This window comes from Egretta garzetta, unplaced genomic scaffold, assembly GCF_000687185.1.
Source record: "Egretta garzetta isolate BGI_Z169 unplaced genomic scaffold, ASM68718v1 scaffold70, whole genome shotgun sequence".
NCBI classification, from domain to species: Eukaryota; Metazoa; Chordata; class Aves; order Pelecaniformes; family Ardeidae; genus Egretta; species Egretta garzetta.
This window is the reverse complement of record NW_009258539.1, coordinates 4,979,540-4,994,788: the sequence shown is the minus strand read 5'-3', so window position 1 is coordinate 4,994,788 and position 15,249 is coordinate 4,979,540. Positions and strand designations below refer to the sequence as shown.

At 41.5% G+C, this 15,249-nt stretch overlaps 1 protein-coding gene across 1 annotated transcript in view; it reads right to left on the bottom strand.

Annotated features, from left to right (window-relative positions):
- DMD (dystrophin) overlaps nucleotides 1-15,249 on the bottom strand; it is a 1,215,125-nt gene that overhangs the window by 42,828 nt on the left and 1,157,048 nt on the right. Inside the window, 3 exon segments of the mRNA XM_035901725.1 lie at nucleotides 1,748-1,859; nucleotides 3,972-4,138; nucleotides 12,540-12,697. Coding sequence (XP_035757618.1) covers nucleotides 1,748-1,859; nucleotides 3,972-4,138; nucleotides 12,540-12,697 — 437 coding nt within the window.

Sequence of the window (15,249 nt, the reverse complement as noted above, 5' to 3'; positions counted from 1 at the left end):
GCAGTCTGGATGTGGTTGCAAGTTTTCTGTTCACCACCGTGTTCGCCTGTTAGCAACCTGTACTTTGAGGGAGAACAGAAACCTGCTGGACCCCGTGTTGCAATGAGCTGCTGCAGGCTGCGGGGGTGCCTCACAATCCTTTTTTGTTTCTCTCTCCTCAAAACACAACTTACGAACAGATTAAGAAAATAGTAGCAAGATGTTGGTTCGTGCACTCTGTGCACCATTCACAAATCTCCCGTGCCACTTATGAGCAGGCATAAGGGTGGCAAACTGCAAAACAAAACCGTAGCCAGTTCATCAAGGAGGCATTCAGCTGCAGCTGGGCAGAACGCTCTGATGTGGTCAGTCGGTCGCTCACTCGCTCTGCCTGCGACTCTGATCATGAGAGCCTGCTTGCAATGGAGAAGTCTGTTCAGACCTGCCTAGGCAGCGCCAGCATTTTCCTCTGACTTGTGCAGCAGCTCAGGCACATTGCTCTTTCCACTAACCCCAACCCCTGGGGGATGATGCTGAAAAGCAGCAGCCGCCGATGAAGACTGACAAAAATCTAGCAAATGCACATTTAGTTGCCCTTGCAGAGATTCAGATTAAATACTGCCATTTAAATGCTACAGTAAAAGGTGATAGATAATGTAGATAATAATCCATAAATTAAAACTAACAAAACTACTGGGTTTACTTTACCATAATATTTTAGGGGCATATTTTTTCCTCTCTTTCCTAAGTTTCTAAGAAAAGCTGAGAGTCTCTACTTTTAAATTGGCCATGCCTTTTTATTTGGATGAAGATGTAAAGACCATTCACAAAATTTTGAGGCTAGCCCATGTATAATTTTGATGCTTTATTTTCACCATTTATATTTGACCAGCAGATGAAAATACAAGACTAGGGACCATTGCACTGGGAAATGATACCCGGAGAGTGCGCTGCTTCGAGACCACTACAAACAACAGCAAAGGCAGCTGAAAGCTCAGTCATGCTGCATGGTGGAAGGACAACCTGTGAGCTCCTCTAATTTATGCCTTTCTGCCCTGGTCATGAGTGGGGAAAAAAGAAAAAGGAGGACACTGAGAGTGTGATACGGAATTTCCTTTGCCTGCTGTCTGGTATGAAAGAAACGTTTATGCAAAAGTGATCCTTTTGAGAGCTGTGAAACATGGGTGAAGACCCTCACCACACCATCAATGTACCACATCTGCACTGTGCTGCACTGAACACCCCGGCTTCCAGCCCTTACAAATGAAATCTAACTTGCTACCCTTGAGAACTTCCCTGATCATCAAGCGATCATACAATACAAAGGTACTACTAAATAGCAAAAAACTTAAAAATGCACTCAGTGTTGCAGGGAAAACAACGTGCTGAGGAAAGGAAGAAAAACCTCACACTGATACAGAGAAAACAATGCAATCTAAGATACGAATGAGTATTTGCACAAATCACAGGCTTCTTGCAGGATCCATAAAGCCAACTATAGCACTGAGCATGGAACAAATCATTAGCACGCAACAATATATTACAACACAGCATTGTGCAAACAATGAATTTCAATTTACTTCAAACCGTTGGAGCATCCTTTACTAAGCATCAGAAATTGCTGGCATGTATAGTATACGAAAGGTGATTTAATTGGGGGGAGGGGAGAAAAGCCACCCAAATGCTCCATTACCTTGCACCAGAGGAAATGAAGTTTTTCCTTTCTACATTAGAAGGGACAGTAAGGGTCAGTAAAACAGTTACTTACTGGTGTGCAGTATTCCACCATGGGATAGTGCATTTTATGACCTTTTGCAACACGGCCAGAGAAGAAGCAACTTTGGCAGATGTCATAGTTAAAGTGCTTTAAACTTCTATACCTAATAGAGGAGGAAAGAAAAAACATGGCTTCAGAGCTTTGTATGTGAATGCTTCATGTCAGCTTGTCAAGCTTTCTGCATTAGTAAGACATCTTCCCTGAGACGTCACACAGCGTGCAACGCTGGGCAATTCTCCTCCGCCACTGAGGGAGAGGTATTGCTGCCTCAGGTGTTTATCAAAGATCTGAATCTTCAAAAACGTTTTAACACCGGGCAAAGACTTCTACACAATCACTCCTTCTTAACACATGAAAGACACCACCAAGCTTTTTGTTTCTATAATGCTAATTTCAGTCCTTTTGCTTTTCATCATGATTCCTAACAGAATGTCCTGGGGAAGTAAAATTCAAATAATGCCCTCTTCAGCAAGACACTCCAGCAAACTCCTAAAGTGCTGCATACAAGGCAGAAATTTGTTTGTGTCCTTCCTAGCACCTCTATCAAAACAATTGTCCTGTACCGCATTCCATCCATGCAAAACTCCAAATGCACTTTCGGGCCATTATTTAATCTCATCAGCTCTATGAGGCAGCTAACTGTTGTATCTGCTGTGCTGAAGTGCTTGAAAGAGCCAGAGGCATAAGGGTTGTCCTGTTCCAAATACGCGAAGCAGTTCAGTCACAATGACCTCAAAAGAACATTGTTTTACATGTACTGAGGCACACAGTATTAGCTTTCTAAAAGCTTTCCAATAAAGTATCTTTTTGTCAAGTGTGTACACAGGGTCTCAATGACTTGCAAAGCCAGAGGAAAAATCTGCAACAGACAGATTCGACTATCATGATAATAGATTTGTTATATAAATTTAAAAGCCAGATGAGATCAGACAAGTAAAATTAGATGCAAACAGAGAGCTCCAGTGTCTGCTTCCCGGGTTCTCGATGCTCACTACAGACTATCCATTCACTTGCCATCCTTTGATTTTCCAAGTGCTGCATTTTTCAATTCCACCTACTTGTCTTTGCCTGTTTATACAAAACCATGTAAGTAATTCAGTAGTTTCATAAACCATATCTGGGAGCAGGAAAATTAGACTTTGTGGATGTGTTGAGCTACTCACATCTCATGCCTGGCTCCTTCTCAGTAATACTTATTATTTCCCAGTTAAGATATTAAAGGGGAATAAAAGCAGAAGGGGAAGAATTTAGATTATTAGAGGAATAGCCTCACTGAAGAAAAACTCAGATTCAAAACAAAGCACAACCTTCCTTATTTCCCGCTTCCCACTGCCTGTGAAAACTCACAGGAGAAAGCGGTGCCCCACTACAGGTACAAAAGCAACATTCATACTCTCCCAGGTTAGAGCAAAATGACGGCTTTTCTATGCTTGCTGCTGTTGCCTACCTGGGTTTTAGACACAAAATTACCGAAAGCTCTTTGTAAACAACACTATACCATAGAAGGAGAAATGCCAATGGTAAAAGAAGACCACGCATAAAAAGGACAGAAATCATACAAAGCAGCTATTGCGGAGCAAAGTGATAAAACAAGTCTAGGCATAATTGGAAGTGAGTATTTACTTAGCTGCTAAGTGGATTCTCAACAGGCATACCAACACATAGCCATTTTACAACACAGTGACTTATTCATTGCCATAGTAACCATGGTGTCGATCCAGATGTTTAAACAGACCCGCAACGTTTCCCCCACTCTGGGTTAATCTTCTACCAACTACATTCTTTCTCTGAGAAACGCACATGTAGCTTTACACGTCTGCAAATTTCCAAGGCAACTCCTTGCTTTATACCACGACAGAAAGCAATTCATTAGGATCCAATTCAGAAAATGCAACTGCATGTACAGGACGGATTGAATGTAAAGCAAATCGTATTAGTTGTGCGATCTACCAATACTTTGGTTGAGGCACGGAAGGACTGCAGGCAAGAGCAGGGCACAGAGGAAGGGCCGTACCTTAACTGATAGATGATTTTTGTTCTCTCTCGCATCACTGTGCCCTGTCTAGGTGTCACTCTGCCTCGTGCCCTGTCACATTGATATTTTTTTTTCCCCTGAACAGCAATGCATAAAGCCAAGCACATGATTTGCCTGGAAACAAGCGGAGCTCTTGATCCACCAAGCAGTAGTACACACAGAAAGGGAGCGAGCTCGTACCTGAACCCGATAATGGGACACTCCTTGCAGATGTTACACTTCGCTTGGTGTTTGGCGGTCTCAGCAGCAGCCACCCTGTGCAAGACGGGCAGCCACACCATGGACTGCGGTTCCAGCCTCATCCAGTCCAGGAAGAGGGCTGCTTCGATCTCCGGTTTGTTGTTGGCCTGTAACGCAGGGGGAAGAAAGACAGGGGGGCTGAGCACAAGTGATCTGTCTGCTACCAGCTAATTAACAATTCAAGCCGTTCGTTTCCTGCCTACGCCGTATCTTTTCCCTGAATATACTCCAGCTTTTCCCCTAATGTTTCAAATCTCTTTTTCTCTTATTCCCTACTACAATGGACAGCACTACGATGTACTCTGTCACAGAGAAAATCATCCACTTACAGGATCACCTTTGATGCCTGATCTCATGTTTCCCCTCTCTCTTGATCTGAGCCTGCATAGCTCTGCTTCTCACCTATTTTAAAAAGTCTGTGTTATCCAAGCCCTAAAAATTGCATGTATTTTGATAAAAATTCCTTTCTCTTTAATGTCCTTCATTATCATACTGACTCTTCTTCTAAATGTACGCCTAAGGAAATCATTCAAATCCCTTCTCAAGCCTGTTGTTGAACATGTGACCCCTCTGCCCCCTTAAATGCCCCCAAATCCCTCTTCCTACCATATCATCTCTAAATTTCCTGTCATTGCCTGCAAGCACAATACAGTTTTGTCCCGCAGAATATGATCGATTTAGCCTCATAATCCACTAGCTCACACTTTCACCTCTTTGCCAGCAGCAAAAGAGCCTATGAAAACTTCCCGGCAGTCCCGTTCCTCTGCTGCCTGCCCATCACGTCCTAACCCCCATGATTATTTCAGTTCTCTCTTCTGCGGTAACTTCGAGGCAGCTCAGTCACAGAGCTGAATCCCGCTGCAGCTGGCACCGTGCATGCACCAAAAAATGATGTATCATCCCTACCTGGCAGCACGTACAGTACAGAAAAAAGAAACAGCAAAGAGACGAGAAACACAAGGCAATGGGGGACAACAGCGATCTGTCTACACAGGCAGAGGTCACACCGTACCAGCAGGCTAGCCACTCCGCAGAACAGCGCAGAAGAAAGGCAAAGAGCTTCAAAAAGGAAGAAATTCTTTACAATGAGGGTGGTGAAACTGGAACAGGTTGCCCAGAGAGGTAGTGGAGGCCCCATCCCTGGAAACATTCAAGGCCAGATTGGACGGGGCTCTGAGCAGCCTGATCTAGTTAGCGGTGTCCCTGCTCACTGCAGGGGGGTTGGACTAGATGACCTCTAGGGGTCCCTTCCAGCCCAAAACATTCTACGATTCTATGAAAAAGGATTTTAAGGAAAACAATGAAGTGATGGAGTCCACATTCACAGGGAACGTCTCCCCGGCGTGCAGGGTGGTGCCGAGCCGGCACACAACTGGTTATCTGAGAACCTGGGAGCTGGCTTCTGTGCTGAAGGCGAGGTGACGGATCAGGTGGAAACGGTGAAGGGTCCGCACAGGGAACAGCCTAAGCGACGAAGCGGAATACTGTCCCGCTCCATTTCTCTAAACCACCACTATGTGCTAATTCAAATTCCTTGAGACATTTCCTTCCATGCTACCCAACAGAAACAGCGTATTTATGGGCTGAATATATTCAAATCCTCTGTTTTCCTTTTTCTCTAGGGTTTCAAATACAATCCTCTGTGGGCCAGTCTTTTATATTTCGAACTTCACGAGGTAGACTGCTGTCTTCCTTTGTGGTTCCAAACCAATTTGAAGCACTTAAATAAATAATAAGCATTAATGTATCATGCACATGTTCCAAGATGAACAGGGGATTAAGTGCCAATTTTTTTATGCTTGTTCTCAGTTACTTTTCTAGTTTCACATGAGATCTGAGTTTAGTATGACCTAGCTAAAACCTTTTTCATCTAAAAATGCTAGCAACAAATTTGGAGAAAAAATACCACAACTGCTCTACAGGACAGAGTGCTATAGGGAAAAACAATTAGTTGCGTGTTTGGGTTTTTTTTTTTTTTAAAGCTAACACTGTTTATAATCTTGACAAACAAATTAACTGATCAATACTTGAAGACTGAGAAAAATGCAACGTCTCCTAGACAGAACCCCTGGCCACAAGAAAGATGTGGAAAAAAGCCTGCAGAGTATCTCCTGAATAATGCATTGCATTAAAATTGACTTAAAATGCTGCTGCAATACTTTAGTTAATTAGAAGCGAAGAGATTTTTTGGTCAGGGCTTTCTTCTTGAGGTGGTAGTTTGGGAAACCATCTAAAGACTCCTATGACTTCATTTAAAATCCATGTATATGGATTTCAAATACAGTCATATACATCCTTTTTGGATGTTTGGGGTAAAACCATCAAACCACTACATATCAATTATTCAGATAAAGTTCCTCACAATTTAATATTCACTACATGTCTTAAATGTCTTAAATGAAATGGAATAATCTTTTTTTGTCCACACACTGAAATATTTCTGAAGACTTCTGCATTAAATCCTACTCTATTTTTTCACGTAGCTACAGAATTTAGGAACCTCCCCAAAGAAAAAAAGAGAGAAAATCGAATGTACAATAAAGTCCAGCCAACACTGGCAACAGAATTTGTTCGGAACAGTGGATACTGCCTTCTGCTGCAAGATATCAGTGAATTCAATAGAATTAAATTAATTCTAGAACTCTCCTAGGAGAAATGCATATTTATAAAATACGATCACCTATATGTCTATTTTTCAGCCAGCAGCCAGAGCAGTAAAGGGGCTGGGGAGAGACTTTCTGTGGCTCACTCGGTGAGCCAGCATCAGCCAGGAACTACACTGGCAAACCATTACTCTGCCTACACTTTCTATGCAGAGGTCCTCTAAGCCTCAAAAAAATTTTAAGAGGTTCTCTTTAATATGCCATTTCTAATAGAAAAACATGAAGTGTACAGAAATGCTGCAGTGCAAGCTGCAGTCGGAATAAGAATGAGCTGCTCAAAGCGCCGCTCTCCACTTGTAGCTGCTTTAAATTTGCAGCGAAAACGCTGCAGCAATGAAAGACTTTCTGTAACATCCAAAGATCTATTTTAATTTTGCAGTCACTGTCGATTGCCAGCAGTCCCAATAGCTGCCTACTCGGAGCTCCGCACGCTGGCTGTACAAAACCTGTGCTCAGAGAGATTAGGTGCATTAAAATGTATCAGAACTGGTTCCGAATTACATTACATGAAGATTTAAAGCCACGTGGAGAAAAGCTGGTCAGGGTCAGACAGTATAGGACAGACCTCGACTGTTCCCTGAGCTGCTATTATGATTTTTTTAATAATCTCTAAATCCGGTAAAGGCAGCAGCTGAAGATTTTACATAAGGGAAAAAAAAGTCTGAATTCATACAGTTCGTATCTGAACCAACAAGATCAAGCTGTAAAGAATATTAATGGTTCTTCTCTTGAACACATTTCTGTGCAACTCCCAATTTTTATGGTAATAACAGAGTGAATCATAAAGTAAAATTCATAAAGCCCTTTCCAGCTTACAAGTAACAATTTGTTATGGGGGACATTCAATTCATTATGTTCCAGACATCTGTTTTTCAGTATTTATTTTGCAGAAACAATGGGGGAATAGGAAGTTGGGTGGTGCTAGCATCTTTATGCAATACTTAGGAGTTGATTTTTTGGGTTTTTTTTCCCCCTCTTCTTCCAGCTAGTAGTTTAAAAAATGCTCTATTAACTTTATCTATCCATAATATGAAATAGTTTTAATACAGTCATGATGTTATATGAACAATGTGATATGTTTTTGGACAGGGTCAGACAATACAGCACAAATTTCTGATAACATTTTTTACTAGCTATATTCTGTTTAGCTGCAGTGTCGAAAATGAATTAGAAGTAAATTTACGTTGTTAATTTAATGGTCTTTTCCATCCAGGATGGAAAGCTTTATGGTAGTCGAAGTAGATATTATATTGGACAAAATGAAAATGGGGAATGGGATTCTTGTGACTTGTTGAAGTTTAAAAATGCAGAGCAAGCCAAGAATTTATTATTTCTGAGACAAGTGCTGTTTCATGGTCAAGGAAGAGAGGATTATTATAAAGGTAACTTTGGGTGATACAAACTGCCTAAATCTGCCTCAATTCTTAGAGTAAAGATTATTACTTTGACCCCTTCATTACACTTGATTGCATTGACTACTCCAGTCAATATTTTTAGTGTTGTGGTAAAAAGTAGTAAAATAAAAAGAACATGAACCCAGAATTAGTGTACAGTTTTATATCATCCACACTTGAAAAAACACCATCTTCCCACTCCCCATACACTAAACCATTTTAAAATAGCTCTTTAAAGCAGTTCACTTGTAGGACTCCTCAAGAGTGCCTCCCAAAGTCAGGCACAGGTTCACAAAATCCCGCTGAAATAAAACCAGAATTGCTGTTTTATGACATTTACAGCATAGCAGCTTGAGGAAGGATTTGCTAGTTCCCCTCAGGGCAGCTCTCCCTTGTCAGAGCCGAAAGCAGAAGAAATATCCTATGAATAGAAACAAGGGCTGCCTGGATCTCTCAAAAGAGATCAAGTCCCTCAACAGTAACACTGCATTTGTACGTTATTTTCATATAGACCTCCATATATCTCTATATAGTTGTTTGTACACAGTACTGGTATTTCCTAACTGTTCAAATCCCCTCCCGCCCCAAACCCACCCCTCACAAAACAACTGCCCAGCCAATTCAAATCACAGCATTTACGGCCAAAGTCACTATCAAGGTCCTGGCCCAGGATTTGCAATACCCAAACTCCACGTAAAAGGACTACCAGGCCCCTATTTTGGCTTTTATTTGTCTGTGTAAATATACTGGATTTGGACACAGTTAAGTGGTTGTAAAAACCAGGCTGATCTTGCCTGATCATTGATCAAGTACACACCTGGAAATGAAGACTATACAACACAGAGTACTCTCCTCCATCAAAGTGAAATGAAACCAGAAGGTTTAAAATACAGGTATAAATTAACTGTACATATTTTACTACTGCTTAGCTTCATCTGTACTGGTTTTCGTATCAAGTACTCTACCTCAACTACACCCTTGGAAGAAAGCATACTTAAACCAGTTTATAACAGAGAAGCAAATATCCAAAACTTTATTGGGAAACAGCGAGAGACTTTTTCATCTGAGCTGCACGCTGGTTTTGCATCACATTTCTTAAACGTCCCAATGTCACAGTAACTCATCCAAGGCAGTGATGGCAATTCCTAGGTCCTATTTACACTATACAAGGAAAGCATATTAATAATTTTCCACTGTGATTAAAACACAGCATGCCAGCATGCCTGTCCTTCAGTCCGTAACAATTCCCTATCCTGTTTACTTAAAAAATGTACCCATCACTGAGCTAAAAGGAGAGTGCTTTCACACTGCAGTAATACTGAATTCACTCAATTTTTCACGGATCTATAGATTGCTTTGATGCAGCCTGAGCCCAGGGAGAACTATACAGTCTTCAAACGGTCATCAGATCAAGCTCTTGCTCTCACTTAGACACATTTTTTTCTTTGAAATGTGAAAGCAGAAACGACACCCCCCTGCACCGGGTGGGAAAGATGAGTCCCATAACATCCTTTTTCTCCTGACAATTACTACCGGCACCTTTCCGTACACGAAGAAAACTCCGAAAGGCAAGTGTTGGTGCTGGGGGGGTGTAAAGTAACGGGGCAGCCGCTGCCGCCTGCGGTAAGGGGACCCGCTCCCGGGGAGCAGGCAGTGCCCCAGGAACGGGCAGGCTGCTGCCAACAGAAGGGCTGGGAAGCCTGCCCTCCCCAGCCCTCATTCCCAAGGACTCGCACTTCAAACCAAAAAGCAGCAGAGATTTCCCCTGTTATCGAAGGGAACAGTAAACATCCCCCTTTTTTTTTCTGCTCTTGTGCAGACAGACAAGGCCGTTGCCAGGGCACCTAACCTAAGGGGGCTGGGAGAGCGGTTTCTGAAGCACACATTTGTTGCAGACACTGACATGACTGAAATTTATTGCTGGCTTATCATCAGCAGAAAGAAAAAAAGAAAAAGAAAAAAAAAAGAAAGAAAAAAAAATCTCAAGAAAAAGCATTCCTCACCGTGGGCGTACAAAGAAAGACTTAATTTAGTTTCCACACAGTAATGTAAACTATGAATCCCCACACTATTTTTAAAAATTGAATTATCTCACTTCAGCAAAAGGAGGCTGCTGGGAGCCCTGTGCAATCCCCCCTCGGCCGTCCAGCTCCTCCAGCCGCTCCAGCTCCCAGGCTGCTCCCCACTCCCCCCTGGCACCTCTGCACTGACCCACCCCAGCCTGGGGACCCTCATGCCCCCCACACCACCATCTCATGCCAAAAGGATCTCTCTGCACTCCTTCCTTTCTCCTGATCTTATTTCTTCCCCCATCTCCATTCCTGGCTGCTCCTTTCTTTCACGCCTCATCCTACCCACCCTTCTGTTTCCTTCATCACTGTTATTGCTACTACTGTTCTTGCCATCATTCCCTAAGGGCGGCCCTTTTTTTCCCCACTCCTTACTTCCTTCTCTGTTGCCTCCGTCAGGGCTCTCCCTACGCCAGAATTTCTATTCCTCTCCCTAGGACTCCCCCATTTTTGTATTTCTCCTCTTTGGCTGAGCCTCCCTCTTCCTTTCTGGTCCTCCTAGAAGATCATCTGTTCTACTGCAACCCAGGTCAGAAACCACATGCAAGTTAAAATGAGGCTTCATCTGGAGGAAAAAAGAGAGGATGAAATTCCTCTTACTCCAGGCAAGAAGAAAACCTATGTAAGAGAAGAAAACCTCAGGTTTTCCACTGTTGCGATTTATGAACGTGTCAAAGGTTGTGCCCAGCTGTGCTCAGGCTGTTTCTAGAAATGCCTGCAGCTGGATGCGGTAAAGCACTCAGCCTGCTGGCACATCCTCATTAGTAATGACTATGTTATGAACTCATTTTATCCAAATAAACATTTATTACAAGGTCGTCTTCCTACTTTATAAAAATTGTTTTTGTGTGTCCCATCACTATGAATTTTTGTTTTTTGCCTAATATAAACACACATAATGTCAGCCCCCTTTCCAAAAAACCATGTTTTTGTCAGATTCTGCAGTCACTTTCCTTATCAGTTTTTCAACAGTGTTCTAACATGCTGTTGCCATTCACTTGGGAAAATGATAGGACCCAGCAAGTCCTAATTTCTGAGGAAGGTCATTTGCACAAACGAGCTTTTGACCATGGATTTGCTGCAGCATCATTTTGCGTTGGTCTCATTTGAAAGCCCAACGTGGAACTCAAGGCTTGAAAGCCACAGCAGGATCTAACCCAGCTATCAAAGTTGCTATGCATAGTTTATCAGTATGGGTTATCCACCCAGGCTATGGACGTATAAAGCATTAATGTGGAAATGGCATCAGATACAGACTAGAATTATAAATGGTCAAGACATGAATGACGGAAATGGGAAAACGTAAATCCTGGAGAATTAACCTGACAAAAGATGTTTAAGAAGTACAGAAAGCAAACATCCCATCACAACTGAAGTTTGTGGTGATTTTAGAATTAGATTCTTTTCATAGTCACTGTGTGTTAGGAAGACTATTTCCAAGCATTAATATTCATTGAAAAAAAAACTCGCTGTGCTTTGCTTACTACAGAACTGAAACTACTACATAATGAAACTTGAGCAGCAGGCAAAAAAGCAAACAACTTCCCCGCCCCCAACCAAACAAAAAAATCCCCCAGGGACAGTTAGGGGATGGGAAAAAAAGCGTTTCTTCCATTGTAATGTAGAAGATGCATTGAGAGCTAATCACAGACCATACATTACCTCCCCTCCTCTACCTTTTCATTAAGCAGCTGTCTTCATCTTGTGCATTCTGCTGGTGTTTAGGATAAGGATGAATAATTCCCTTAACTCTCTTCCTCCCCAGATTAAATAATTTACAAGTTTGAAAAAGAGCCTCCAGTTCACCATGTATTCCTCAACAGACAGGACAGGAATTCTTTCAACACACTTTAAAGAAAACTGGCATTATCCATTCAAGCAGTGGAAGGAGCTCATCGAGTGCTCCTCGCCCCTAGACAGCAGCACTGCAGGCAGTCGCTCCTTTCCTATCACTCCCCTGGGCACCTGGCTGCCACTGGTACAGGTATGCCCAAAATTTATATTAACCATTGCTGTTCACCTACATGGCAGCAACGAATGGTGATCTACTGCTAGCAACAGAAAATTGTAAAACCAGGAGCTGCTGTAACAAAGACTTGAACTGCTTGCAGGGTTCAGTTACAATACAAGCCTTGAAGACAATTATTTGCTGCCTGGATAACAGCGTAACGTGGGCGTGTTTCATTCACCGTGGCCAGAGAAATGGGCTAATTCAAATACATCTCGCCAAAGGAACGGTTTAACACACTCATGAACACCACCACTAAACGACCCTTGGTACCCTAATCCTTCTTCCAGATTTTCAGTCCTCTTCAGAATGGACAGGCTACCTCGACACAAAACACAAATCATAAAATTAAGAGCGAGCAAACACCAACTTACAAACTGGAAGCAGCTTCTGACGCTCGGCTCGATATTGCTGCCCCCGAAGGAGGCCACTTCTCCCAGCTGCCGAGGGATCTGGATGGAGTCGTGCAGCAGGAGCCCCAGCCGGCGCTGGTCACAGAAGCCGGTAGAGCTTGCCACTTGCTTGAACAGGTCTGGAGGAAGGAAAAGGACACCCGTGCTAAAGCATCTCAACGGGGATATGGCAAACAGCACGGAAGTTTGCGTTGTGTCCAAGGCTCACAAGTGCGGTCAACAGCCTTGGCGGACATGAGCACAAACACGTCTTCAGTTTGGCTGCCTCTCTTCCCATAACCACCGGGGGTTTTTTTTCTGTTAAATAAACAGTCTAGTGATAATTTTTAATAGCATTATTGGCTTGTGACTGGGAAGAAAGGCCATTATAACACAGCACCTGTGGCACTACTGATAACAGCAGCTGCGATTCTATAACACAGCTAACTAAACAGCAGGTTCTCTGAGCCACAACAACATAAATGTTTTAAAAATATTGTTTAACAGTAAAATACAACATACAGCACATTTTCAAGTCTTAGCAATCAATGTACAGCTCAGAGAATCCACCTCTCTTTCAGATGGGTTGAACTGAGAAACAAGAGCTCCCTGACTTGGATATATCATAATCTTTTAATCCAAGAGTATTTCTAAAATTAAAGAAAAACATTGCAGGATGACAGAACCTGCCATCCACCAGGAATGTTAATATCACATTAAGTTTTCACTTCTGAAGTGAAATGTCACTTGAAGCCATGTTCTGTTACTGCATTGTTCTAGAAAAGAATCCTTACAGGACAGAATTACTATCCTTTCATAAGCTCAATTTAATTGAGTGGGAATTCGTTATACTACACATACACTGAGGAGGTGTTAGAGTTCATAATAATAAGAAAAATCAGGTTAGCAGTGAAATATTTATTTAGTAATATCCCTGTTGACAGTACATGACCTGAATAAATTCTCTTTACTTTTCAAAGGGTTAAACAAAAAAACCAAAAAAAAAGAGGGCTAGAGACAGCTAGACTAAAATAATGCCCTTTGTTTTGAGCCGCCTTAATATTTCACCGGACACCAGGGATACAATTATAAAGGTGTTTCAGCACTGCTTGAGATAACTTCCCTAGTGCTGATTTGACACCTGTTTTCTTCCAAAGGAAGAAAGGAATGGATAGAGAAAGGATTATTTTTTAATTACAATGAATTTCACTCTTGCCAAGTCTAGTTTTATAACAAATAATATTGGGATAAATATTTCTATCACCTCCACAAGGCTGAAGTCTTGGGCTGTAGCACAACCAACTCTGTGCTCTGCTGCACGAATGAGAAAAAATTTTAAGGGGTGTGACTCATCGCACACGTGCAGCAATACTAACAGCAGTTGCACTACAACTTCAGCATGGATGGTGAAGCCAAACCACAGCCTGGCAGAGACAATTCCTTCCTTTCCCAGAAACGATTCAACTTTCAACTTCCCCATCATTTGAACATTAAGTGTTCTACACCCTTAAAAGGGGGGTTATGCATTACCACGCACACACACTACAGGAGACTATAAAACATGAATAAATGTTTTCCTTTTTTAACTTTGATAATCCTCAATGAAATATCATTTTGAAAAATATCTGTACTGAGTAATTTTCTTAAAAGATTTTCTGAACACTTTTTCACAACACCCACATGAAACATCTAGAGATCTAAACTGTGACATTCATAGTGATTGCCCTAAAATCTGATCCAATTATACATGGTCATGCACAGACTCCGCTGTTGGAACTTTCTGTTTTCTCTTTAGCATTCTTCAACTTTCATTAGTAGAAGAATAGAATAATAACAATTGATGAAGAACTGCGATGGTATTGAGTCAGATCCTAAAGGTTGGGTTTTTAGTGTTTTTTTTTAAATGCATGAATGAGTGACACCAGTTAATTTAACCAGAAAGTTACTCCTGAGAACTACTCTTATCAGCAGATCTTTTCTGGATCCTAGCCTCACTAATGAACTGATTCATTAGTCAGATAAAACTAAAACTTCAAGTAGAATTTTTTCAAGTCTTTCAGGATCTGGTCTATTAAAATATGAAAAATTTGCATACGTTTAATATTTGTTTAAAGATAGCAACTATATTTAAGCACAGTGTACATAATAAGACCCTGACCACACTGTGGAAAACATTTTTAAAAAATTATTTTGTAACAGTGTAATGCAAGATGTCCTGCAGAAATGCATTGTTGTGTATGAAGGTGTACCAAAACAGTGGTCTCCAAAGGGGTGTGTGTCCACCACAGGGGGTGCATAAGACAATCCATTGGGGTGCGGCAAGAAAATACCTTTTGTTCTAACAATAAATGTTAAAAAAATTAAAAAGTGTTTATTTAATCTCTATCGCATGCCTTTTAATTTCTATTTTTGTGTATGTTTTATAATGTACATAGTATATTAGTACAGCAGTACATATATATAATTAATAAATACACATCTATTGGGGGTGCACACTCAAAAATTTTTTGCACGATCAAAAAAGTTTGGGGACCACTGTGCTAAACTATCTAAAACCATACCAAACAATTAACTTAAAAGTACAAGGTGGAGCAAATTAACACACTTTGCATCTGGACTATCTAAAAGAATGTCTCTGTATGCCACTTAAATGTTTATGCAATAAATAGGAGGAATGAGAACAGAATGTAAA